This window comes from Heterocephalus glaber, unplaced genomic scaffold (genome assembly GCF_053883595.1).
Source record: "Heterocephalus glaber isolate CG9 unplaced genomic scaffold, H.glaber_assembly_v1.0 deba00001141, whole genome shotgun sequence".
In the NCBI taxonomy this organism is placed as follows: domain Eukaryota; kingdom Metazoa; phylum Chordata; class Mammalia; order Rodentia; family Bathyergidae; genus Heterocephalus; species Heterocephalus glaber.
Window position 1 is genome coordinate 326,904 of NW_028258201.1, and position 27,465 is coordinate 354,368.

At 47.3% G+C, this 27,465-nt stretch overlaps 2 protein-coding genes across 9 annotated transcripts; both read left to right on the forward strand.

Annotated features, from left to right (window-relative positions):
* The first annotated feature begins 16 nt into the window (after positions 1 to 16).
* On the forward strand, positions 17 to 15,759 carry Trim39 (tripartite motif containing 39). 5 transcript variants are annotated; one of them, XR_015450975.1, is made up of 12 exons: positions 17 to 155; positions 2,164 to 2,623; positions 3,902 to 3,997; positions 8,203 to 8,433; positions 9,567 to 9,589; positions 10,230 to 10,345; positions 11,063 to 14,138; positions 14,213 to 14,313; positions 14,389 to 14,471; positions 14,767 to 14,865; positions 15,334 to 15,459; positions 15,617 to 15,759. XR_015450975.1 is itself a non-coding variant. In XM_087210384.1 (7 exons), exons 2-7 carry the CDS (start codon positions 2,171 to 2,173, stop codon positions 11,069 to 11,071), a joined length of 954 nt encoding a protein of 317 aa, XP_087066510.1. In that variant the 5' UTR covers positions 17 to 155; positions 2,164 to 2,170; the 3' UTR covers positions 11,072 to 11,204. The 5 variants fall into 5 exon arrangements, 2 of the variants coding, with proteins under 2 accessions (XP_087066510.1, XP_021115840.1); XR_015450974.1 differs by having other exon boundaries at positions 14,213 to 14,471; XR_015450976.1 differs by lacking the exon at positions 14,213 to 14,313.
* Positions 13,926 to 21,143, forward strand: Rpp21 (ribonuclease P subunit p21). Of its 4 annotated transcripts, XR_002395786.2 has the most exons (7): positions 13,926 to 14,138; positions 14,213 to 14,313; positions 14,389 to 14,471; positions 15,334 to 15,459; positions 18,262 to 18,431; positions 20,030 to 20,144; positions 20,837 to 21,137. XR_002395786.2 is itself a non-coding variant. In XM_087210390.1 (5 exons), the coding sequence occupies exons 1-5, from the start codon at positions 13,926 to 13,928 to the stop codon at positions 18,318 to 18,320; spliced, it is 582 nt and encodes a 193-aa protein (XP_087066516.1). In that variant the 3' UTR covers positions 18,321 to 20,807. The 4 variants fall into 4 exon arrangements, 2 of the variants coding, with proteins under 2 accessions (XP_087066516.1, XP_004847160.1); XR_002395785.2 differs by having other exon boundaries at positions 18,262 to 20,144; positions 20,837 to 21,143; XM_087210390.1 differs by lacking the exon at positions 20,837 to 21,137 and having other exon boundaries at positions 18,262 to 20,807.
* The last annotated feature ends 6,322 nt before the right edge of the window (positions 21,144 to 27,465 follow it).

Consider the following 27,465-nt stretch of genomic DNA (forward strand, 5'->3'; position numbering starts at 1 on the left):
CAGCCCCCGCCGACGCCCGGCTCCCTCAGACTCGGCGCGCGACGCGGCTTCCGCTTCCGGCGAGCATTGTGTGTCGCGCCGCGGGGCGGGGGCGCGGGGCGGAGGCAGGAGGAGGAGGCAGCGCTCCGGCGGCTCCCGCACCCGCGGCCGGGAAGGTAGGTGCCGCCCCGCCGCCTGCCCCGCGGCCGGCTCCGCACGCCGTGTCCCCGCGCCCGCGACTGCGTCAGCGGCCCCCGCACGTAACCACGGCGCCTCCGCCCGCCGGGCCCGCGCGGACGTTTGCCGCCCCGGCGACGTCAGCGCGTCCGGCGTTGCTTGGCTACCCCGCCGGTCCGGTCCCGCGCCGCGAGTTGCACGGGTGAGACCGACGCCCGCATGACGGGCTCGGCCGCCTCCTGCCTTGTCCCCTCGCCTGGACACCGTCCCTCCCTCCAGCCGCCGCGACGCGTCCACGATCCCCTCGCATCCCCCTGCCTCAGCTGTGGCGGGAGAAGACGGACTCGGGTGGGACAGTTGCGGACCACGCTCAGGAGAGGGCCGCAAGGTGGAACCTGAACAGTGATAGAAACAAAATGAGGACGTCCCCGAAGTTCGCCCTTCTACTGAGACGGGAACCGAGGGAGAGGAAGGACGACCCAGAGACACCCCAGGCCTAAACTCGGCTGCCTTCCCCATTTCTCAACCCCCAAGTCCGCTCCCTTCTTCACTAAAGCTCCCCATCTCTCTCTCACCACCTCCTTGCCAGTCCAGTCCCTCCTGGTCCCTAAGTGTGCACACTATTGAGATCATCCGGGCGAGAAGGCCACCAAAGTCTAGAAGACTGGCAAAGGCGCAGAATCGCCAGTCAGAGCTGGATTCTAATGGGTAGAGGCAAATTAGCCGACCGAACTTCTCTCCTGATACTGAGGGGAAAAACTCAGGCCAAAATGATTTCCCACTTCCTACTCCAAATTAAACACTTTCATATGTGCCATCAATGTACAGGAGTAATCATCGTTAACCCAACTCATTGTGTGGCCAGTTCTCCATCAGTACCAACCTTCCTTTGGTCCAGTCCCCTTGGCAGGGGAGTGGAAGGGAGTATGGGCATAGAGAAATCGACTTATTCATGGATAAAAGTTTTGATGCTTTCAGGATGGAGTGGGGAGACCAACCTTCTCTTTTATAAATCAGTCCGATATATGTCAAAGTTTAAGGCTTCACCTGAGGGAGATTTGAGTGCCTGTTTTAATTCCGAACCACTCCCGAGTCTGTTAGTTGGTATGTCCAAAGGAATTAGTTTTCAATGTCTATTTTGAAAGACTAGTCACTGCTTAATATTTACAATAAAAGACTTGTCCACACACTCTTCAAAAGTTCATTGCCGGGGGCAGGGGATGTAGCTCAGTGGTTGTGTTGCCTGCCTGGCAGGTGTGAGCCCCTGAGTTTGATTCTCGGTACCGAAAAAGAATCATTGTCCATAAAGTAGGCTCAGTAGTGTGCTCTTTAGAATCGCTGTGTGTTTGTCAGTGTTCAGCAATTCCAGATGTACACCAGAAGAAATGAGACATGTGAAACATTTCAGATTTTCCTGAAAAGAGATTGTTACCGCTGCTTAACTCATTGAATTTATTTACCCTTTGAAAAAAAGGAATAGCAGAGAATCAAGTTTAGGTTCTAATGGACTGTTATAATTAATCTCTTCTGTGACATTAAACTTTAAAATACATCCAACTTAAGAAATCTTCACACTTTGCTTTACATGGTACTTCTCACTTCCTACACTCCATTTATTATTTTTAAAAATATCAAAGTAGGATACAGTGGTTTAGAACTACTGGATCTAAGACAGAAGTTAAATGAGCTTGGGCCAGGGTAAGTATCTAGGCTAGCGTTAAAGGAAGCCTGTGTTTCTAATAAGAGCGAGCAGAAGTAAAACAAAGATTGAAGGCTGTGTGTCAGTTTACTGAAGAGAACAAAGGGGGTTGATGGTAGGAAGTCACAAATTTGGAAAATGGAGACAGATAAGAATCTAGTAGGAGAAAAGATGGAAAATAGCAAGTTGGGCTAGATGTGGAGTTAATCTCTAACATGGGAGCAAATGTCAGGCCAAAGACACAAAAGAAAAAAAAAATTCAACCTTCAACTAATATTTCTTTCTCTGTCTCCTTCTCCACCCTCAAGTTAAATAATGGAAGAGACAAGTCTGTTAGAGGCGGGGGCCTCTGCGGCCTCCACAGCTGCGGCTCTGGAGAACTTACAAGTGGAGGCCAGCTGCTCCGTGTGCCTGGAGTATCTGAAGGAGCCGGTCATCATTGAGTGTGGACATAACTTCTGCAAAGCTTGCATCACTCGCTGGTGGGAGGACCTAGAGAGGGACTTCCCCTGTCCTGTCTGTCGGAAGACATCCCGCTATCGCAGTCTCCGGCCCAATAGGCAACTGGGCAGTATGGTAGAAATTGCCAAGCAACTCCAGGCTGTCAAGAGGAAGATTCGGGATGAGAGCCTCTGCCCCCAGCACCAGGAGGCTCTCGGCCTCTTCTGCTATGAGGACCAGGAAGCTGTGTGTTTGATATGTGCCATTTCCCACACCCACCGGGCCCACACTGTCGTGCCACTGGATGATGCGACACAGGAATACAAGGTGGGCAGCCAGACAGATGATGCCAATGTGGGGAAGGAGGGAGGAGCAGCAGAGTTTGGCACGCTTCCTGGGTTAAGTTCCCAAGGGCAAGACCGTCTGGTCCTCACTCTAGTTCCAGAGCTGCATATACGGGATACGCAGTACAGCTGATCAGTTTTCCTCTACATAGAGAACAGTGAGGGGAGCACACCAGAATTTTTGCAACACATTTAAATCTTATAGGTGAATATTGGTATGTGTGGTCTTGGAATATATCATATGTTTCATGAATGAATGAATCCATATGGAGAAGATCAAACTTAGGAAGAACTGAAAAGATTTGGGGTTTTTCATTTGATCTCCCTGCTAGAGATACTCCTTGTTTTCCCACTGGTACTATGTTGGAGCAGGTGACATCACTTCAGACTGTTCCCGCTAGACCAAGCTGGATCGGTTTGTCGCTTGCATCTTCCTCAAATAATAGGTAATGTGGCATCTGCCTTAACTTACCACTGGGACACAGTGTAAATGCCTGAGTAATAGAAACTGGAGATTTTGGTGTCTTAGCACTGTGTCGTTTATTTTGTTTAACTGTGTTAACAAAATCTTGAGGTCAATTTATGGTGTAAAGAATCAAGTTTTAATTTTATTTATAAGTGGTGGGAGTTGAATGTGAGGTCAGGTTTAAAGAAGGGAATAATATAAGGGTACAAAAAGTAGCTTTGGGCTGGAGATGTGGCTCAGAGGAAGAGCACATGCTTCACATGAACAAGTATATGGGTTCAATCCCTAGCACCACCACCAAAAAATGGTTGTGGGGAGCTTTGACAGTTGTCCATAAGAAATGAGTAAAGTTGAGGGCCGGGGATTTAGCTCAGTGGTTTTGCCGCCAGCTGCACAAGCACAAGGACCCGAGTTCGGTCCCTGGTACCAAAAAAAAAAAAAAAGAAATGAGCAAAGTTGGGAAAGGACACAGAATTGGTAGCAGCACAAAAACTATCAGATTCAAGAGGAGGAAAGTCGCTAAGCAGGGGGGCTGGTGGTGGAGAGGAGGAAGTCCACATCTCAGATTACTGGCATGGAAGGGGTTGGGTCACGAGGCAGTGAGCTGGGTAGGATGGAAACCAATGGTTCAAAACAGTGAAGTTGGAGCCGAAGTTCAGTGGTAGAGCACCTGCCTGGCATGCCTGGGTTTAATCCCCAGCACCACAAAATGATAATAAAACAAAAGGTCAACCTCTAAGCAACAAATTTACCACCCAGCCCACATGTCACCTCTCCACTTCCCTGCTACCTCAGGAGAAACTGCAGAAGTGCCTGGAGCCGCTGGAGCAGAAGCTTCAGGAAATCACCCGTTGCAAGTCCTCGGAAGAGAAGAAGCCTGGGGAGCTCAAGGTAAAGGCAGGTGATCCCATTCAGTCTGCTCTGCAGGGTGTTTGCCTGTGAGGGAATCAACCCCACTTTATTTTATCCGCCAATTTAATGAATACAGTTCTGGTTTATTAGAAAAATAGCGTTCTTTCAAAAGTGATGACATTGTATTAGGCTTGGTTGTCATTAAATTCTGTACCTAAATTACTTGTCATGAATTAAGGATTGTGGATAAGAACGTTAAGGGAACAGATAAAATATTTTACATCTGGTGAGTTGAGGGAGCTCTTGCCCCTTGGTCTCTGCTAGAATGCAAAGATAGTCCAAAGACGGTGCACACCTGTAATCCTGGCACTCGGGAGACTTAGGCAGAAGGATTGCCACAAGTTCAAGGCCAGCATGGGCTACATAGTGAGTTCAAGGCCAGCCTGAACTACATAGCAAGACCCTGTTTCAAAAAAATAAAAATAAGGATAGAAGTTTCTTAGAGGGATTAAGAAGAGAATTATCTAGAAAGTTCACAAAGAAGAATCAGGTTGGGGACTCACCAAGAGCTTAGAGAACTGCCCAGTAATGTTAGGGCCACATTCCCATCCCTGTCCTCCACCTATAGAATCTATTTTTCACCTGGGATCCATCCTGAGATAAAGGTTCCTTCTTGTGCAATCTTTCCTGGCCCTTTAGAAATTAACTTTCTTAAATTTCATTAAATTTTACATCCTTTTCATAACATTACCTTATTTGTAGCATGGTATTTGAGTATTACATTATTTTTTCTATTTGACAGTGAAAATCATTAGTAGTGGTAGTAGCAAAAATAATAACTAGTATTGAGTTCTGTGCATTAATTTATGGGGTGTCCATGACATTCCAAATTGTCAAGGTTGTACTAAGTCTTAGGGTTCTGCCCAGGTTGGAGGTCTAAGAGTTCAGGCCAGACTTGGGACAAGTGGGCCATAGAGAAGCTGCAAGACAAGGAGAAGACCCTGAGGCCACCTCTGATGCGGGTAGACTTAGATTCTCTGTAAGGTAGGTATTACCGCCCCACACAAAGAAACAGGACTTGGCTAAGTGTCTGGCCAAAGACCCATACACCCAGAAAGTGGCAAAACCAAGGGCACCAGTTCCTCATGCGTCAGCAGATATCTGTTCAGCTCCAGGAGTAGGCCGAACTCTGCACTTGACACTGGAGAACCATAGCGAGCATAGATACAGTCCCTGTCCTCTTTGAGTTTAAAGTCAGATGGAGAAAATAGGTAAGGACATGGCACAAAAAGCACAGCTGCAAATTCATGGACAGCACAGAAACCTGACCTTGTTAAAGGCCTCCAGAAGTAGTGAGTGTTGGGAGTTGGCACTCAAGAAATTAGACATGAAAAATAAATTAAATATGGTTTTAAAGTAGAAATACTAATATTTATTAAAATAAAAGGCAATATTTCAACAGAAAGCAAGTACAGTATTATCATTTTAGTGCTTTATTTTACCAAAGCAAACATTTGAATTTTAAAATGTGACCTAACTTTCAGCACAAAGATAAGGTTTTCTATTTTTTTTATTTATTTATTTTTGTTACCAGGGATCAAACTCAGGACCTTACGCTTAGGAGGCTGGAGCAGTGCCACTGAGCTAAATCCCCGGCCTGAGATAAGCTTTTTTAAACAAAAGTTCATTGTCCTTTTGGAGGGCACCTGAGAAATTAAAAGCATGTAAAAATGGAGCTTATTTCCAGTCATTGATTTTCCTTTTTCTATTGATCGCTTTCTAGAAGGTAAAGTGTAGAAAGGGAAGCTGGGCATGGTGGCACCCACCTATAATCCTAGCACTCAGGAGACGGAGGCAGGAGGACCACTGAGTTTGAGGCCAGCCTGAACTACTAGGGAGACCTTATCTCAAAAAAAAAAAAAAAGACGAAACAAAAGTATAGAAAGGGAGGGGCAGGGATTTAGCTCAGTGGTTTCACTGCCTGCTGTGCAAGCGCAAGGACCGGAGTTCGATCCCCTGGACCGAAAAAAAAAAAAAAAAGAAAGGGAGATAAAATCTTCTAAAAGCTTACCAGCTATCATTTTTTTATTATAAGTTATTTCAGTTGTCTCTGAAACTGTGACACAAAACATTCCTTTTGTAACCATTTGATTTCTTCTTTGTCCCTCGCCCTGATCCTACCTCCGGAATCAGATTCAGCGCCCCCTTTAAAAACAGCTTGCAGGGGCTGGAGGTGCAGCTCAGTATCAGAGCACTTGCATAGTATGACTTTTCAGCCCTAGCACAGAAAAAAATAAAAATTGTAATTAACTATGCCAAAGTGAAAATTATGGATAAAATAACCTACATAATTTTAAAGAGTCTAGCATGACCACCAGATATTACCATAGAAGTAATTTATACCAAAATTTGATGTAAAAGTATTGGGCCATTACTGCCCCAAAAGACTACAGTGTAGTTATAGGCTTATCCCTACCTAAATGTGACATAATCAACAATGCAATAGATAAAGTGTTCAGACAAAGGTTGATGTGTCATAGTGTGACTCACACAGCGCAAGCAGCTTAGTTCTTAGTGACATGATTTTTCAAAATAATAACTTCCTGTAAAGTTTTAAGAAAACACAGTTTTAATTCTTTTTTTTTTTTTTTTTTTTTTTTTGGTACAGGGGATCAAACTTGGGTCCTTGAGCTTCCACAGCAGGCGGCACAACCACTGAGCTAAATCCCTGGCCCAAGAAAACACAATTTTAATGAGTTTTATTTAGCCTTTCTAGGAGTTTTTATAAATCTATAAATCATGTAAGAATTCCTCTGTCCTTATATACAAAGTTGCCTTGAAGTCCAGACTTATATTTTTAATATCTATCAGAATATGATGCAGGACAGTTCGTCATGCAGGATTGTCTCACTTTACAAGTGCTGGCACCCCTGACGTAGCAGACAGAAAGTACCCTGATGTCTCATCTGTCTTCAGAGGTACAGACCCTAATTTAGAACCACTCCACTGCTGCAGCCTGCCCTGAAATCGCAAGGTCCTGAGTTTGATCCTCAGTACCAGAAAACAAACAAAAGAAAGAACCACTCTCCACAAATGTAGAGTGAAGAAAGAGAAGAGAGTGTGGGTTTGTAAGAAGGAGGCTTATTGTTTCCCATTTGGCACTGTTATGAGTCCTCAAGCACCTATGCACGGGCCAGGGATGTAGCTCAGTGGTGCCACGCCTGCCTGGCAAGCACAGAGTCCTGAGTTTGATCCCTAGTACTAGAAAAAGAGAGAGTTGAGGAAATACCTGTACATCACCCATAAACACGCTGGTGCACACACACACACACACATACAGGTTGTATTTCACGTCAGGGCAAATGTGTGCACCTGGAAACTAGCTTGAAATCCAGAGATGCTGGGCTTGATCAAGGGTAAGCATATTAAAGGTGTTGGTGCACATCTGTAATCCCAGCACTTGGGAGGCTGAGACAGGAAGTTAACAAATTCAGGCCCAGCCTGAGCGACTTAGACCCTGTCTCAAAATTTTAAAAAACTATTAAAAAGGGCTGAGGGTGCAGCTCATTGCAAAAGCCCTGGGTTCAATCCCCAGTCCACCACCAAACACAAAGCACATTAGAGGTTTAAGTCCATGTGCTGGCATAGGCAAAGTGTGTTTCAAATTTCAAACAGCTAATTTATTAACAAACTTTCAGAACTTGTTACTGGAATGGGAACTGCCAATTCTTTGAAGTGACTTGAAACTATTTAACAGATTTGGCCCTTCAATCTACATACATTGTAACAACCCGTTACACTCTTACTGATTCTGATAGGACTCTAGCTCTCTGGTTTTTATCAGTTTCTATTCTTATGCAAATGACACTCTTGTCTTTAACTTTTCTAGTATTTGTACTTTTTCTTAACAGATTGCATAAGTTACACTGTGGGGTTGGGAATAGCAGAAATACCTCTGTAATAGTAGCTGTCATATTAGTGAGTTCTTATTTCTTCAATATATTGTATTAAACCTTTTGAGAACTTAATTTCCTGAAGAAAAAGGCTGATTTTTTTTTTCCATGTTCTTTCTCCCCAGGCTGTCCCGGGCTGATGGGGGTGGTGGCGTCTTCACGGAGAGGCTTGGGAGAGGCTTCCAGTGGGGAAGAGCGAGGGGCCTGGCGGACTGTGCCCAGGGGCGTGGAAGTCTGTGGGCCTCGCATGGCCTCCCTGCCGACCTAACCCAAGCCCTCCTCTTTCCTCAGAGGCTTGTGGAAAGTCGCCGGCAGCAGATTTTAAAGGAGTTTGAAGAGCTTCATAGACGGCTGGATGAAGAGCAGCAGATTTTGCTCTCACGACTGGAGGAGGAGGAGCAGGACATCCTACAGCGACTCCGAGAAAATGCCGCTCACCTCGGGGACAAGCGCCGGGACCTGGCCCACCTCGCTGCCGAGGTGGAGGGCAAGTGCCTTCAGTCGGGCTTCGAGATGCTTAAGGTTCGCCCTTGGCCCCTGCATAGCCCCTCGGGTCGCGCATGCGCAGTGTAGCTTTGCCCAGGGCGGCCGCTCAGCCTCCCGCTTTGCTTCCCGGAGTACAGCTCTTCCAGACAGACGCAGAGGATCTTTTTCTACAGAAAGGTTTCTCTGGTTTCTCCCATGCCCTTCTAATCATTTTTGTGTTACTGTCTTGTCAACAATTATGTTGTACCAAAGGAATTTGTACCAAAAGAAAAATGGACTCCTTTGAGAGAAGTCGTCTGATCTGCTTAGTGTAAGCTGCATTCTAATTGTGTAAATGCAGTTACCATTACTTTTCAGTTCTAGAGCTTGATTTTTCTAGTGCTAAAAAAGAGGACTTTAAAGGACATTTGCAGTTATGTGTAAATAACACTGTGTTTGTTCATCAGTGATGCCGCTAGGGTGTGGGGTTCTCCCAAGCAGATTCCTGATGTTAGCAAGCCGCAGAGAACAGTCTCTTAGCGCAGAGACCAGAGCACCAGCAGTGGAGCCAGAGAGGCTTCATTGTGCATTCGCATGTCATGTATTGCTTGGTGTTTATTCCTTTGTCCTTTTGTGTCTGTGTGTTCTGCTGTTCACATTAAACTGGGAAATCCGCGCAGGGCAGAGATTTGTCTTCTTTGTCTTCTGAACCCCAAGTATTCCCAAACCAGGATTGGCACACATTTATGTTTACTAACCAGTGCCCCACAGGGGCTACCAAACCACAGTGGGAAAGTTCGGTTTGTTCCTGTACTGCCAGTCTAGCATTATCCGTGCTGATCCTCGAGGAGACTGGGATGTGTGGTTGGTACTTGGGGGCAGAGCGAAGAGCAGACACAATTCCTGTCCCTTGCGAGAAGGTCCTGGTACCCTTAAGAAGCACAGACAAACATACAAGGAACCGTTGGGACAAGATATAAATCACAAAGCTTCGTGAGGGCTGACAGTGGAAAGTGAGGGTTAGGTTAAAAGAAATGCACTCAGGTCCCTCTGGATCTCCTGTCGCACTGTGACTCCGTTTGCCCTGTGCCTATTTTATAGACCTAGAACTTTTGGGAGGAAGGGGAACCTTTTGCCTTCAGGACCCTTGAATACCAGGACCAATCTTTCTTTTTTTCTCATTCCTCTAGGATGTCAAAAGTACCCTGGAAAAGTAAGTGATTCTTGTATCTCTTTGAGTAAATTAGGCCTTGGCTTAGAGGCTAGGGAATCCAGTCCTGAGTTGGTGGGAGTTAGGATTGCGAAGTCAGCCAGTGTCTTGGTAGGTTATAGAAAAAGGCCCTTTGCGCCCGGGTTCAGCTCAGTGGTTCCACCGCCTGCCTCGCAAGTGCAAGGACCTGAGTTCAATCCCTGGTACCACAAAAGAAAAAGAAAAAGGCCCTTTTACCCCTGAAGCCAGATAGAGAACAAATCATTAGGAGTAATCATTCCTTATGTTTTTCCCCTCAAACATCAAGACTTGGTTGGGAAGGAGAATGATGTAGTAAAACCAGAGTCTGTTTGTCCCTGTGGATAAACTGTATCCTAACAAGATAGAGAGGCAGGGGTTGAGAGGGGGATTATCCATTTGCATGGAAGATAAGAATCCCCCCAGAAAGTCCTGAGGCTCATTTTCAAGATAGAGGTCTGCCTAGCCCTGTAACTTTCACAGACAATGAAAGAAAGCAATTCTCCTGGGAGGAAGTGGGAAGTGGACAGTTTCGGTTTCTCCCTAAAGATCAACCATCTGAATACTCACTTGGCTGGACTCCCCTGACCCTGCCCTTTCTTCCCCACCTCCTTATCCCTCCTAGATGTGAGAAGGTGAAGACCATGGAGGTGACGTCAGTGTCCATAGAGCTGGAAAAGAACTTCAGCAGTTTCCCCCGACAGTACTTTGCCCTAAGGAAAATTCTTAAACAGCTAATTGGTGAGTTGTTCCCAGAAGAAAACTAGTAGAAGGAATCAGCAAGGAGAAGAAACCCCTTAGATCTACCCGACATAGGTTCCGGCTGTTTTGTGCCCACATCCACTGCTGCCCCTGCCTGCCTTCAGTCTCATCCTGAGCCCCAGAGCTCAGAATGCGACGAGGCCTCACATGTTCCCTCCTCTTGGGTCCACACTCTCCTAAATCTGCACACAGAAAGGGAAAGTGATTTACCCGAGTCGTCCTGTGGACTGACTGTAGAAGCTACCTTCTCAGCTGGGACCAGCTTGAGGGAGAAAGGGAGTTTCACTAACATTTATAAAGGGAAAATACTCATACTCCAGGGTGATTCCAAGGAGACTGGCACGTCCTCGCCCTGGCCCGAGACCTTAATGCTGATTTGCTCCAGATCCTTCTACTTTTATTTTTTCCAGCCCTCAGACAATGCCTTATACTTCTCCATCCAATGACGTAAATGGTAGTGTCAGATGGGGAGGAGGTAGAAGCAGAAACAGGACTACCAGCCCTGCAGAGTCCAGAGATCGTTGTTTATTGTAGGGTCAGTGGGAAGCATAGCCATCATTGCTCCCCTTAACCAACCCACCCCTGTGTTCTGGGACCTTGAAGAAACCAGGCTCTGAAGGCAAGCTGGAAAGGTGAGGCAGGGGCTTTAGCTATTCCCGTCCTCATCTAGCTCCCCACTCTGGCTTCTCCCGCCAGCGGATGTGACCCTGGACCCTGAGACCGCCCATCCTAACCTAGTCCTGTCAGAGGATCGTAAGAGTGTCAAGTTTGTGGAGACCAGACTCCGAGATCTTCCCGACACGCCACGCCGTTTCACCTTCTACCCTTGTGTCCTAGCTACTGAAGGCTTCACCTCAGGCCGACACTACTGGGAGGTGGAAGTGGGTGACAAGACCCACTGGGCAGTGGGTGTGTGCCGGGACTCTGTGAGTCGGAAGGGTGAACTGACTCCACTTCCTGAGACTGGCTACTGGCGGGTGCGGCTGTGGAACGGGGACAAATACGCAGCCACCACAACACCTTTCACCCCTTTGCACATCAAGGTGAAGCCCAAGCGAGTGGGCATATTTCTAGACTATGAGGCTGGCACACTGTCTTTCTATAACGTCACAGACCGCTCACACATCTACACATTCACTGATACTTTCACTGAGAAACTTTGGCCCCTCTTCTATCCAGGTATCAGGGCGGGTCGGAAGAATGCTGCGCCACTGACCATCAGGCCGCCCACAGACTGGGAGTGACAGGGTGGGACGTGGGATCCACTGGGGTAAGGCAGCGTCAAGAGCTGTGGGCTGTGTCCTGCTGGAACGTCTGGGGTCCGCCTGGCTCCAGTCCTGAGTCCTCTTGGAGAAACGCTCTGCTCTCTAGGATGCTTTCTGTGGAGAAGTACGTAGGACTGGGCTGCATGACAGAGCACCGCTGTATCTCCCTCCTTGCTGTCAGAGTGGGGAGCTGGTCCCCAGAGGAGGATCTCTCCACTGCCCATCAGGTTTTCTAATTGCACAAGGACAGGTTGGGAAGGCAGGAGAAGCTTTTCCAGAAACAGAAAGTCTATGGGAGGGTCTCATTTTGCTGAGACCAGAGGAGGAAGCAAGCCTCATTAGGGGCTTCTTTGACCCAGAATGATTTTGTCTCTTGAGGAAAACTGCAGGGGTCTCAGCACCTCAAGATGGAAAAAGGATAAATGAAAGTTGCTGTCCTGGGTCTAGAAGTTGACTTTGTGCATCATGAAGGTTAGAAGATTAGGGAAGAGAGCTAAAGGAACAGATTTATAGAAACTGATGAAGGGAAGGAGGTTTCTTTAGCCTTCTGTTCCCAGGGTAAGTTGCTGTAATGAGTAGAATTGGCCGGAGGTAAGAATGTGGGGAAAGGGGAGAGTAGAAGTGAAGAACCAGGCCTTAGCCTTTAGCGGAGCTGGCTCATCCTCTGCCTCCTCACAGCTGTCTCCAAGAGACAGCTTTGCTCCTCTCAGAGGTGAGGTGGGAGAGACCCTGCAAGACACACCCACTACCCACTGATCTCCCAAGGGAGCTTAAAAAGAGTCAGGTATCAGAGGAAAGAGAAAGGTTTATCTACCTGAAGTTCTGGCCTTAAAAATTGTTACCCAGTCACTGCTGTCAATTGTCAGCTTTGTCACCTGGCTCAGGTGTCCATTTCAGAGGGGAAGAAAGGTATGGAGTCTTTCTCACCCGAGGACAGGGTAGAAGAGGGTGATGCATGTTGGGAAGGGCCAGACAGGCAACTTACTTTTGCCTGTGTTTCTGACCTGGAACTAATGTTCACAACAGCCTTTCACGTGTGTATCACCATCCTTCACTCTTTGCTATCTCCCCTTTCAGAGAATGTATGTCATTTTAACTTTAGGCCAAAACAAACTGTAAAGTACATATGTTGTCAAGGTAAAGCAATGCATGCCAAACCAAACTAAAACAACCTGGATTGTCTGCTGCTTGGGTAAGCTTCACCGAAGACGGACAGGAAACTGCAGTGAACTGCAGGCATTTTGGTTCCTCCTACCACCTCAACAGGACTGTGTCCTCTCCTCCTCTAACCTTTGTGCCTTGACTGTGGTTCTTTGTGGCAGGAGACTTTGGCTGGTAAAAGTAATATGCAGCAAAGGATCCACTGAAGTGACCTCTGTGTCGTGTGGTAATTTGTTGATGATCGTCCTTATGTTGATGTATGGAATCACTGGGTGTAAAAATACATGTTCCTGGGTCTCGCCTCTACTTGATCCAGATCTGGGTTGACCAGCAAGTCCTAGTTGAGTGTGAGGACCTTTGTGAAACTTGACCTGGAGGTTTCTGCTCATTTCCTTCCTTAGAGCTTAAGGCCTGGTTCTCTGCCCAGCCTGGCAGGGTTCTGAGTGGGGAGGTCACTCCCTCTTTGGACTTAAACTGCCCTGTCTGTCTCAGGGTTTAGTCATATTCTACCCCTCCAGCTTGCATCCCTCTGCTTCCGACCTCAGAGACTGCTAGTCATTAACAGAATTAGACAACTTGCTAGACAGAAGAAACGGGAAAACGAGATAGAAGGAGCAAGTGTGGTGTGGACATTTGTGCAGTGGGCTGCAGTAGGGAGCAGGGGTTGCTGCTGATGGGTTTCAGTGCTGTACCTAAGACTAGGAGTTGGAAGCTGTTCACTTAGCAGAGTGAGGGCTTTCCTGCTGTGTATTCAGCACTGTAACAGTGTCTCTGGTAAGTGGAAAAGTGGGAGTGAGCTGCACTTTGTGACTGACAAGCCTCCCTCTACCACTCTCAAGGTTTTTCACCCTCAGGAGCAGCAGTGCTTTTGTGTTTTGTTTCTTTTATTGTATACCGACTGTTCTTTCGGTCTGTAAATCTTGAGGCACCTGCCTTTGGTGTCAGGAGAACAGGGCGGAAGGTCTACCTGATTGTCAAGTAACCCGCTCCCCAACCGATCTGATTAAAGAAAGCAGACTTTTCCTGAGGATATTTAGCCGTTTTAAGATCCATTCCTCCACTAGCCTCTCGCTTTTATATAGTTTATATGATCATGGATTTGAGGGCTGTAGGAAGAAATCCAAAACTCATAAATGTGCCCTGGAGAGGAGTTTACAAGCAGGCGTGGGCGAGGCCAAGGGCCCAGGCACTACACTTCCCAGGGGCTCTTTGCGGGCCCAGATACTACACTTCCCAGGAGGCCTTTGCGGGCCGGGGGCGTGGCCTTCGAGGGCAGGGCCGGCGGCGCCATGGCAGGCCAGGTGAAGGACCGTGAGGCTTTCCAGAGGCTCAGCTTCTTGTACCAGGTGAGCTCGTGGGCGCGACTCGGGGAAGGGAGACTGGTGCAGCCGGCCCCTGAGTGACCGCTTCCCACCCCCAGGCCGCCCACTGTGTCCTCGCCCAGGACCCCGAGAACCAGGCGCTGGCGAGGTTTTACTGCCACACGGAGAAGACCATAGCAAAGCGACTCGTGCTGCGACAGTGAGGCTGGCGGGGCGGGGCTCGGCTCGGCTCGGCTCCGCTCCGCTCCGACTGCCCTGACCCCTCTCTCCCCAGGGACCCCTCGGTGAAGAGGACGTTGTGTCGCGGCTGCTCCTCCCTTCTTATCCCGGGCCTCACCTGCACCCAGCGCCAGAGACGTGAGTACCCCGCGGAGGAGTAGGTGCGGGGGTGGGAGGCAGCGACGCCCCCCGGGCCAGGTGCTGGAGGCTTTGGCTTTGCAGGGGCCGGCGTTTCCAGGTCTGCTTTAAGCACTGCACAAACTCAGGTGTGGGTTTGGCCTTTGCTCCTTCTCTGGGCGATAGGAAAATGATGTTGCTGTAAGCAGGAACCTCTCCCGTGCAAAGACAGTGTGGTATCGCATAGGGTGTGGTGCCCAACGCCATTCATTCATTCATTCATTCACGCAAGAAATATCTTCTACAATGTGTCAAGTGCTAGATTCGTCATTCTTACTGAAAGTACACCCAAGAGGACAGACTAAGATAAAAACAGAATGGCGGAGAAAAACGGTTTAACCGTGGAAGTGGGATGGTGAGTTTCTCGAGAGAGTGGTGGTGAGGTTCATGATAAACAAGGGGAGTGAGCAAAGGGATTCTGGGCGTAGCCAAGCCTTGCCAGCCGAGCACTTGTGCTGTCCAGGAAATGAGAGCTCAGCAGGCTGGAATTGGAGGTGGCCAGGAGGTGGAAATGAGGCTGCAGAGGGAGCAGGCCAGATCTTAGGAAGTCTTATTGAGGAGTCTGAACTTGATCTTTGAACTCAGGAGCTCACGCTTGCAAAGCAGCCAAGGTGCCACTGAGCTAAATCCCTAGCACGGACTTCATTTTTAAAGAGTTCCCGAGAATTGATGGAGTTTATCCAGGGGCCAGACACCATGAAATTTGGCTTCAAAGTGGGTGCAGGGGGATATTGTTACTGAGAAACAGAGCAAAGCCTAGTGCAAAAAACTTTTTCTTCTCATAAGCCTGACATTCTTTCCATTTCTCCCACTTTTACCCCAGGCCGCCGGGGCCAGCGCTGGACAGTACAGACCTGCCTGACATGCCAGCGCAGCCAGCGCTTCCTCAATGATCCTAGGCATCTGCTCTGGGGGGACCGACCTGAGGCGCAGCTGGGGAGCCAAGCAGGTGAGAGATTGTGGAGAACATGGAGGCTACACCAGGGGACAGGGATAGTGGGGGACAGAGAGCCGAAGGGGACACATAGGCAGGCTTTGGTGGGTATGAAGGGTGCCACAGTCTTAGAAAACTAATTCTGTTCATCTAATTCTGCTCATCTAACCAGATTCCAAACCACAGCCTCTGCCAAACACAGCCCCCCTCATTCCAGCCCACCTTCCTAAGGAGAGAGTGCAGCCGCAGACTCCCGTCACCGGCAGTGAATTTATCCTGTCTTCCAGATAAATAAAATTTAACTGTTTCACTTTGCTGGATGTTGTTCTGGGGGTATTCCACTCTTAATTCCATTTTCCTCTGTTTCTGTGGAATGCTGTCTAACATCTCATTACCAGACAGTTCTATTAAGCAGCTCCCACAAGTAAGGCCACGGCTCCAGTGCCTGGTCACTCCTGCTTCCTCAAAGCAATGCTGTGTTTGGAACTTGAGCTCCAGAGTGTCCTGCAAGTTCTTGAGTCATGTAGGGGCATCACATGTTTAGGTAGCTCAGACTGTTGGCCAAAGGGCAAACAGAACATGGACGCTACTGCTGCTGTGTTTAGACAAGGCAGGAAGGGTGAGGAGGCAGGAGTTTTCACATCTTCTAACAGATTCAATAAGGCAAGAAAAAAATGAAAGGCATCCAGATTGGAAAAGAATGAGTACAATTGTTTTTGTTAAGGAAATTATCCTCTGTGTTGATAATCTTATGACATTTTAAAAAGCTTCTACAACTATTAAGTGGATTTAGTAAGAATGCAAAGGACGCAAGATACAAAAAATATACAAAAGTCAGTTGTATTTTAAATATTAAAATTGGGGCCGGGGATTTAGCTCAGGGGATTTAGTTCAGTGGTTCCATCACCTGCCTCGCAAGCACAAGGTCCCGAGTTTGATCTCTGGTACCAAAAAATAAATAAATACTAAAATTGTTATTTGTGTACACAATTGGAAATTTATATTAAAATCAGTGCTATTTAGCCAGGCATGGTGGCACATGCCTATAATCCCAGAACTCAAGAGGCTGAGGCAGGAGGATCATTGTGAGTTCAAGACCAGCCTATAAATTAATAAAAAAATAAATAAAAAGACCAACCTAGGCTACATAGTGAGTTCAAGGCCAGTCTGAACCACATAGCAAGACCCTGTTTCAACAACCTCACCCCCACCCCCAAAAAAAATCAATGCTATTTACAAAAGTAACCCAAAATACTAAGGGTAAGTCTCACAAAACAATAAAAGGTCTATATGTTAAAAATGGGAAAATACTTCTCTGAGACCCAAATACATTGATACTTCAATTGTCAAACAGCTCCAAGCTTGAACTTTCCACTGTAACAGCAAAGGTTAAAAAAAAAAAATCTGCTCCATGTTTGTAAACTGTGATGGTTGAACTGAAAATCTGACTTGGCTGACAGTAAGTCTGTCACGCATCTCGCCTCACCGCCGACACAAAGGGTTGACACTTCCATGTAAGCACCCCTCTTGCCTGGTCGATGTAGAGCACTTGTGAGAGAGGAGACCACCCCTCCGCATGGAATTGGCCAGCGATGGGTTCATTGTGTTAGTAGACAACTATGGGTTAACTAGGTAACTGTGCTCTCTGTAGAATGCACCTGAGTGGCCATGACAACTTCTATAATCTGTCACCAAAGAGCGTAACAGACTCAGAAGGTCCTGCCAGAACTCTGCTCCCCCTCCTTACTGCTCTGCTTTGTGTAAATCCTGCCTGCTATGTTCCCAGGGAAACGCCAGTGGAGTTAAGCTTTGTAGATGTAAAAAGAGCGATATACAGAAGTGCAAACTTCTATTCGAGACTGACAGAAGTCACTCTCTGAGCCCCTGGCATGTTTAAAAGCCGCTTTTTGCTCTTGTCTTCATGTTAAAGAGTTATCTGTGCCAGGTCTTCACTGTTTCCTGCTTCACTTGTATTAGTGCAGTCAAACATTCCTTGTAGTGCTTTTTTTTTTTTTTTTTTTTTTGGCGCTTTAGCATAAAATATTATAACTATGGCTCCAAAGAAAATTAATGATACCAGCAGTAAAGCTAAGAGGAAAACTGTGAGGACCACAATAGAGTTAAAGAAATCATTGTGAAATTTGCTGAAGTCCAGGGAAATGAATTTATAAGTGTAATTTTGGGGACTCAGAACCAATTATTTGGTTTTCCATTATTTCTTAGGGAAAAATACATTCAATTCTCGAACATTTCACAAATTTGGAATGAATTGAGTTTGACAACCAAGGTATCACTGTAAATGGAGAGATATGTCATGTTCATGAATTGGAGAACAAAATATTTTAAGATGTCTGGTGGCCCAATACAGAGCCAATCCAATACCAGTAAAAATCCTAAGCTTTTTTAGGGTGATTCTGAAAGTCATATACAAATAGTCAAAACAATTGGAGGACTTAAAAGACTTGAATTCGAGACCAATAAAGGTGATAGCAGACAGTATGGTTGTGATACAAAAATAGAGCAATGGAACACAATAGAGCCAGAAATAGATTCACTCAAGTATAGATAACTGAATTTTGGCAAAGGCAATTAAAGGGGTCTTTTCAATACATGGTGGAAAAACAATTAAAAGTAAGCTTCAATCTCACCATCTCCCCTGTGCTCTTCATCAACCTGATCCCTAAGTCTTGGCCCTTCTCCATCCCCTGCCTCTTTTCTGGCTTCCCTCCCAGCCCCATCAGCCTGGAGATGGGTCTGGGTTCTGGTCCAGCTCTAGGAAGGAAAGTCAACCTGGGTCTCCGCTCCTCCCTCCCCCAGGCTCCCACAGCAAAAAGATTTCAGAACCACTGTGTCCCAGCAGTGGATGCCCAAGGTAGAACAGAGGCCGGAGTTTAGTGTCCTGAACAAGCAATGCACCAGACCCATCAAGAGCAGCGTGTGAGGATTTACCCGAGGCACCTGAGGACCCCTCCACACCTATAATGCAGGTGAGGCTGATGAGTGGTGAGGGCACAGCCAGCAAGAATTGCCAGGGACGGTGACATCCACCTGTTGTGCCAAGCGAGCCGATAAATCACCAAACACTGGGACCAACAACAAAGTTAAACTGAAAGGCGTTTATTCACGCGCGTGGACTCCACTCCCTAAGCGAAGTGAAGCCCTGAGTCCAGGAACAGCACAGTTTATATAGGGCGTTATAGCAGCATAGCTTTTATAGGTGTTATTTTAAGAAGAGAAGTCCAAGGGGAGGTTAATTCACAGCTCAGCTATCTTGCTGTCTTGTCAGATTAGGGCAATTTACGGTAAAGGGAGGCACCAGGCACTATCTCTTTCCGAGAAGCGATGAAGCAAGTTTACAGAAGCAGAACAAGCAGTTGGAGGGGCATGAGGGGAGTTCATTTGCCGGCCAAGATGGTGTTTCTTGGGTTTATCCTGGTCTCACACCCCCAGACACACCCTGGTGAACCCACAGTATTTTGATTTTGTTCCAGGTTTATTTTCAAGCCAAGCTGTAAGTGAGCACCTCTGACCAATCGCAGAGTTTCTGCCTGACATGGGAGGGGTGTGGCAGTGTAAATAGGGCTGACCAGATGCCACCCTGCTGTCACAGGCCCTGGGGACCTGACTGGTGCTTCTCTGGCTACAGGCAGTTGGCACAGTGGTGCTGTTCACATCACAGAGACGCGGGACTGCGGTCCTGTGCCCTGGCTGCCGCTGGCACCGTGATAAGCATTCTGTGAGCGATGTGTCCCGAAGGCCTCCCTGGGAGTCTGTGGAGGGGCTCTGCAGACACTTGGCCTGGGAAGGGACAGCTGAGACAAGGCTGGAAAGGATGGCTCTCTGGGAAGCCACTGGCCAGCAGCACGGGAACCAAGCAGTGCAGGAGAGATTGTTTCTCAAGCCCCATCCTCCTGCCCACCCACACAGCCTTTCAGGACCTGACTCTGGGTCGGGACCAGAAGCCTCCTTTTCTCTCTTCAGATGGAGCTTCACGCCGTGGCCCAGTTCACTTGTCGCAGGGCCTGAGCAGGAGTAGATCCTAGCAGACTTCCTTGCATCCAGCTGATGCATGAGTTTTGTGCGCCTTCTCCCCAAGCAAATTGACCTCAGTTCATGGGCAGTCACATGATTTCTGCACAAATGGTGTGTGGGAGGCCAACCAAACTCCCTAAATTATCTCTGACCCTTTCCCTCAGACGACCCCCTCCCCCGCCAAAAAATCACGTGACCAATGACCCCACCTCCAGTGAGGTCACCCTGAGGTGCTGGGGCCTGGGCTTCTACCCTGCCAAGATCTCCGTGACCTGGCAGCGGGATGGGGAGGACCTGACCCAGGACATGGAGCTGGTGGGGACCAGGCCTGCAGGGGACGGGACCTTCCAGATGTGGGCGGCTGTGGTGGTGCCCTCCGAAGAGGAGCAGCATTACACGTGCCGAGTGCAGCACAAGGGGCTGCCTGAGCCCCGCACCCTGACGTGGGGTAGGGGATGGCGCACAGGGCCTCTTTTCAGGGAACGGAGGACGCCCTCAGCAGGGTCGGAGCTCCGCGCTGGGGCAGGGCCTTTCACCTTCTCTCCCTCCTCAGAGTGGCCTCCTCGGCTCACCGTGCCCCCCCCCAAGCCAGCACCTGCCAACTCTGCGGTTCTGACAGCGGCTCTTGCGATCTGCGTGGAGTAGTCTTCATCTGCATCAGAGCGCAGGTAGTGAGCGGAGCCGGGGTTCCTTGTTCTCACTTGAGGGGGTCTCATCCCAGAGGGGCAAGTTTCAGCTTCTACCCTCTCGCTCCTGGGGCCAGTGTGGGGCTCCCTGTGGTGCAGCAAAGTCTGGGGGACCGGGCTGCGAGGAGGGCGGGCTGAGATCTGCAGGCGAAGCAGGGCGGGTGCCAGGGACTTACAGGCAGGAGGGCTCACAGAGGTGGCCTGGGGCCAGGAGCTCGGGGCCCAGCTGGCTCTGGACTCCCGAGGGCAGAGCCTCTGCCACACCTCCAGCAAGCAGGCACCAGCTCACGCGTCACTCCTGAGCCTGGGGCACGGAGCTCCTGAGTCAGGTCTCCTGCTCCTGAGGGCCCTGCAGCAGGGCATACGAGCCCCAAAGGGTCCACGGGCCAGAGAGTGGGCTACTTCTCATGGGACGAGGTTCTCAAGTACTTCTCCCTCAAGGCCTAAATTCCTCATACAATTTTTGTTTTGTTTTGTTTTCTTGAGAGACGGTCTCACTATGCAGTTCAGGCTGGCCTTGAACTCACTATGTAGCCAGGCTGGCCTTGAACGCAAGGTGATCTGTTGGGAGCAATGCTACATAATTTTAGGGAAAAATCATTTGATTAAGCCTGGTTCTCCCGCCTACAGGCCAGCTATGGCACTCCAAGACCTAATTCCATTTTATCCTCCAGTCACAACTGAGACTTCAGTGATCCCCTGATGCTGTGATTCTCCAGGAGAAGACCACACCTGAGGGAGACGCCAGGGAGGACTCAAATCTTCATCTGCTCAGTTCCTCATCGATCTAGGAATTCCGCTCCCCCCCCCCCCCAGCTTTTTGTTACACCTTGTTTATCCCAATGTGAAGTACTGAACTCTGCATTTTCACTTGTTACATTTGTTTCTCCCCATGTACTGAATAAAAGGTGCTGCAAGCTAGGACTTCTTGTCTTTGCCGCCCAGAGCAGCACTGATCAGACCCAAAGCTCAGCTTCTTCTCAGTCTCATTTGCCTACCTTTCCTGTGATTCGCCTTGTGCTGCCGTGGCTCACAGGAGACCAGGACTCACTGCAGAGGTTCTGGTAACGCCCCCTTCCCCTGTTCCCTACATTTGGCCCCCAATTTGGATGTGAATCAGATCCAGGGGTGAACTCACCTGCGAGACAAACTTGGAGTAAGAGAGACAGCACACGGATCTCCCAGGACGATTTCCGGACTCGGACGAGGGACCCTGGTAGTAAGAGTGTCCAGCTGGGGGTAATTTTCTATCTTTGCTGAGTTACAACTATGGGTCAGTCTTTGTCATCGGAGCAGCGTAACTTTGCCAAATTACTTAAGTCGCTGTTAAAGCAAGCTATGTACCCAGTACCTAAGGATGCTGTGATAGATTTGTTAAAAGACATACAAATGTACGTCCCATCTTTTCCCCAGGAAGGGACAACTAACTTAATAGCATGGGAACGTGTAGGTACCGTTCTCCGTGAGGCTCGGCGAAGGGGTGATCGTCTCTCCCCTGAACGTTCCCCACTTGGCCCTCAGTCCGCTCTGCTCTCAGATTCTCTCAGTCAGTTCAGGAGACCTCGGCTACCCCTCCCCCACCAACCCTTCTGTCCAGGCTTCCGCTTGTTCGGCTTCGTCTCCGGTTTGCTTTCATCTCACTGCGGCTTCTGCTCCACCCCCACAGCTCACTGAGGAAGACCCTAACTCTCTAGCCCCTCAGCCATCTCGCAGAGGTCCAGCTGCCCCTCTTGTGAAGCCCACTTCTGGGGCCACTCCCTCCCTATCGCGGTGCCCTGCAAAAGGCTGTGACATCAGGCAAGGCAGTGGGACACCCTTTGTGCTGTCCTGTCTCAATCTTGCCTGATCCTGACAACTCAGAGGTGGACATGTGTGTTCATGCCTCGTTTGATTTTAACATCCTAAAGGACCTCAGGCAGAGCGTGCTAACTAATGGTGTCCAAAGCCCCTGTACAGTGGGCTTGTTGGACAGTGTACTCCAGACTTAATTCTCTGGTTCCTCATGATGTTTTTCACCTTGTGAAAACATGCCTGTCCCCCGGTCAGTATCTCCACTTTGAGGTGGAAATGCACTCTTTAATCAGAGAAGAGGCTCATAAAAATGCTCAGGGAGATGCTCAGTCGAGAGAAGTTACTATCAATATGTTATCGGGCATGGGTGACTTTTCGGATTTAAGCAGGCAGGCCTGTTGCCCAGCGTTACTCTTCCACCAGCTAGAGGACCTCCTGCGGAGGGCTTGGGCTTCTGTGCCAGTTGAGGGTGCACCGACACAATCTTGTACTCACATCATGCAAGGGCCAGTGGAAACTTACACAGAATTTGTAGTGAGATTACAACAAAGTATTAGGAGACAGATTTCTAATTCCCAGGCAGCAGACATGCTGATTTTACAGCTAGCCTGTGAAAATGCTAGTATGGATTGCAAATAGGCAATAAATCCTGTTCACTCCTCTAAAGATCTTGGAGCATATACTAAGGCATGCCAGAATATTGGGTCTCCTTTATACAGTTTGGCTCTGATGGCTCAAGCCAACTCCCAAGATTGCTTGGTTTTTTTTTTTTTTTTTTTTTTGGTTCCGAGGATGAAACTCAGGTCCTTGTACTTGTGCAGCAGGCAGCAAAACCACTGAGCTAAATCCCCGGCCCAACTCCCAAGATTTACATGGCACACACAGTGATTTAAAATGTTTTAATTGTGGAAAATTGGGGCATCTCAGAAAAAACTGCAAAATGAAAGGGGCTTTACAAGCTGACCCAGAGCCACTGAGTCAGGCATCCAGAGAAAACAAGGTACCGCCTGGCCTCTGCCCTCCATGCTGAAAAGGCACTCACTGGGCTAAAGATTGCTCCTCCAAATAGGACAGGGATGGTGCACTGCTGCCGGGAAACGGAAATCGAGCCCTTCCCTGGCTCCGGAAACAATAGGGGATCAGGGCCAGAGGGCTCCAGTCCCCCTGAGTCAGCAGTACCCGGCTCAGACCTGTGCACAAGTACAGAATCAGGCGGCATGGGTGTCCGGAGGGACATTTCTTCCCTCTCAGGGGAACACTGGGGAGCTCAGGAATAGATCTTCCTGCTGCTCAGAGAGTTCACCTGCTGGGAGGGGAGACTCCGGCATCTGTCCCCACAGGAGCTCATGGACCCCCACCCCCCGGAACCATTGGCTTGAGACTTGGAAAATTCTCTCTAATATGAAAGGCATTACTATTATTCCAGCTATTGTTGACTCTGATTGTACCCCTGAATTGTGTGTCCCTGTTAGCTCCACAGGACTTTGGGTAATAGAACAAGGAGATTATATTGCACAATTGTTGCTCTTGCCTAAACCACAATTAAATAATGTTAGCTTTAAAAATTCCCAAGAGGATCCTCAGCCAGAAATTCCTCATGAAGAGATTTATTTCACCCAAGAGATTTCCAAAAACCGGCCCATGTGCAAAATTAAATTGAATGGCAAGTTCTTTACAGGCCTGATAGACATGGGCGCAGACGTGTCCGCGATGAACACATGTGTTTGGCTGTCATCTTGGGGGAAAAAAACCAACTAAAACATCTCTGGGCCTTGGTCCCCCCAACAAGTTTTGCAGAGCTCCATTCCCCTGCCTCAGGAAGGGCCTGATGGTCAGTTGAGACATACTTATCCTTACATAGCTCCCATGCCTGTAAATTTATGGGGCAGAGATTTGTTGGAAGAATGGAGAGTCATAGTGACTACTTTGCCCCCTGAAACTTCACCGGGCCAACAGATGATGTCTAAAATGGGATATGCACTGGGAAAAGGATTAGGCAAGCAACTTCAGGGAACAACACAGCCTAGAGAACAGAAACAAAAAAATAATCTCTTTGGAATTGGATATGATCAAAATTTTTAGCGGGGCCTATTGAAGAAGTTTCTCTGCCCAAGGCAGCCTTACCTTTACAGTGGAAATCAAATGATCCCATTTGGGTTAATCAATGGTCCCTACCACAGGAGACACTAACTATTCTACAACAACTCATATTAGAATAAGTTAACAAGGGGCATTTAGAACCATCTGTGAGCCCTTGGAACGCACCTTATTTTGTTATTCCTAAAAGGTCAGGGAAATGGCGTTTGCTTCAGGACCTACATGCAATGGAAGCCTCATTCCAATGGGGGCACTGCACCCTGGCTTACCAAACCCAGTGGCAATCCCCCAGAAGTGGCCGCTTAGAATTATAGATTTAAAAGACTGCTTCTCTAACATTCCTTTGTGGCCAAGTGACCGACCTCGATTTGCCTTTTTGGTACCTAGTACAAATTTTAAAGAACCGATGAAGCTCTTTCAGTGGACTGCGTTGCCTCAAGGAATGGCAACAGCCCCACACTGTGTCAGCTTTTTGTAGCACAGGCTCTTCAAGCTACTCATAAATTATTCCCTACTGTATATTTAACACATTACATGGATGACATACTAATCTCTGCAAATACACAACAGCTACTTTTACAGGCCTTTGCTGTTGCAAAGAAGGATTTAGTGCGTTTTGGATTGTGCATAGCACCCAAAAAGGTTCAACTATCTGAGCCTTATACTTACCTGGGTACCCTCTTACCAGAGCAATCGGTTAAGCCACAAAAGATACAGTTTAGGACAAATTAAAAATGTTGAATGATTTTCAAAAATTATTAGGTGATATTAATTGGATTAGGCCTAAGATAGGGATAGCAACTTTTCAATTACAGAATTTGAACGAAATATTACAGGGAGATTCTGATCTTAATTCCCCTCAAAAATTAACTCCAGAGGCACAAAAGGAGTTACAATTAATAGAACAAAACATACATAACCATCAGGTTTTTCATATCAACTCTAATTATCCAGTTTATTTGTTTGTGCTTAACACCCCCCCACTCACCCACAGGCTTAATAGGGCAATGGTATGAGAAATGGATCTTTCCCATGGAATGGTTGTTCTTATCTAACCAGTTAGTGAAATCTCTACAATTATATCTAGAACAAATTGCAAAAATAGTTTCCTTGGGACGTAATCATACCCGACAGTTATTTGGTGCTGACCCTCATTTCATCATTATCCCAATTGATAGGGATCAAATGCAGATGCTGCTACAGACTGCTTTATATTGGCAAGTAGCCTTTGCAGATTTCACTGGACGCATAATCATTACCCTAGTGACCCTCTGTTTCAGCTTTTTTTCGTGACATCGGTTTATTCTCCCCAAGATTACTCAATTTCAGCCATTACAAGGTGCCTCAGCCTATTTCACTGATGGCTCCTCTAAGGGCCAAGCAGCAATTTGGAGCTCTTCCTTTAGTTATGTGTTGCCTACACCTGGTCTCTCTGCTCAGAGGTCAGAGTTGCTAGCCATTTTATTTGTGATTGAAAACTTTCCCTCCCAAACTCTTAATATTTTGAGTGATTTGGGCTGCAGATTTAGCTCAGTGGTTCCGGCACCTGCCTCTAAAAGTGCAAGGACCCAAGTTCAATCCCCAGTCCCAAAAAACATATATTTTGGGTGATTCCTTTTATGCAGTTTGTTTGACTCAAAGATTGGAAGGAGCTATGGTGTGCTCTACCTTAAAACCCAAATTACTAAACTTGTTTTTAAGATTACAAAAGGCCATACGTCAAAGAACTGCTCCCTTTTATATTGGACATATTCGATCACATACGAACCTTCCTGGGCCACTTTCCTATGGCAATGCACAAGCAGATCAGCTTATAGGATTCCTTGCTGCTTTTGATCAGGCTAAGGAATCACATAGTTATTTCCATCAGAACTCCAAGACACTACAACATGATTTTCAGCTATCTCAAGCTCAGGCACGACAGATAACTATGGCTTGTCCTAGTTGCCAGCAGATTCCACGGCCCATTCCCCCTGAGGGAACTAACCCTCGAGGCCTAGCTGCCAATATGATTTGGCAGATGGATGTGACATGTGTTCCCTTTTGGAAAGTCCCGATTTGTACATGTCTCTATAGATACATTTTCACACATGATACATGCCACGTGTCACTCTGGTGAGAAAGGTCACCATGTTCAACAACACTGCTTGTCTGCCTTTGCTGCCATGGGAGTGCCCAAAAATATTAAAACTGACAATGGTCCATCATATGTTAATAAATTTACCCAAAAATTCTTTCTTACTTGGCATGTTAAGCATAGTACTGGTATCCCGTATAGTCCACAAGGACAAGCCATAGTAGAAAGGGCCCATGCCACCCTCAAACATCAATTGCTTAAACAATCACAAGGAAATCAGCTGCCTCCACAAGCTCATTTAGATCTAGCTGTTTTTGTACTCAATTTTTTGAATCCTGTAGCAGGTTCCACACAACCACCTGCTATGCTCCATTGGCAAAGAGATAGCATGGCTAAGACTCAAACCACAATCTCCAAACAGGTCAGTGGAATGGCCCCGCTGCCTTAATAACTTGGGGGAGAGGTTTTGCCTGTGTCCTGACAGATAATGATGAAAACTTGTGGCTGCCCTCCCGGAATGTGAGACGGTGGGTCACGCTGGTGGAACCGCCAACATCTTGGAGAATGGGTGATAGCACCCTGGCTGAGAGCAATGAGCCAGCTGCACCTCAGGGACCCACCTCACCAGCAAGGACCAACAAATCTACGGCAAGGTCCAGGACTGAGATGATGCCCCCAGAGGAAGAATAATTGTAGATTTATGGTAAAAAATTTAAAAAGGGGGGGACAACCTGAAAATGTTTTTATATTTACAGGTATAAAAGCGCTTGCATTCCTTCCAATTCTAATTTCAAGAGATCTCTGTTAATTGACTACTAAAGTTTTTGACCAGTCTTATATACAATTATAAAGCTAAAAATCATAAAAGGGATATTATAATTCAATTTGGCCAAATATTCTTGAGTGCACTCTAATTTTATAAATTGTCTTATATGTCTGTCTGTCGTCTGTTTGTCCGTCTGTACAGTTGAGTTCAAGTTTTTTTCTTTTCTCTTTTCCTTTTCCCCTTTTGAAAAAAAATTTTTTTCTTAAAAGATATTCACCTATTATTAAGTTGGCTTACAGATAAATATTATTAAATTAAAGACATGCCCTCCTTCCCAGGTTGCCAATTGATCAAAGTGCCACCAAGATTTATTTTATAAAAGTAACGTATATTGTCACCTACTTGCAATAATCAAATTGCAATAAGCTGTTGTAAAATAAGAAGATATATATATATATTCTTATCATATGTCAAAGTAAATAGAGACCAAAAAAAAAAAAAAGTAGAGACCATGGGTACTCCCTTTGGTGAATAAAGAAATGGCCACCCAGAAAATAATTACTCTGGTCTTA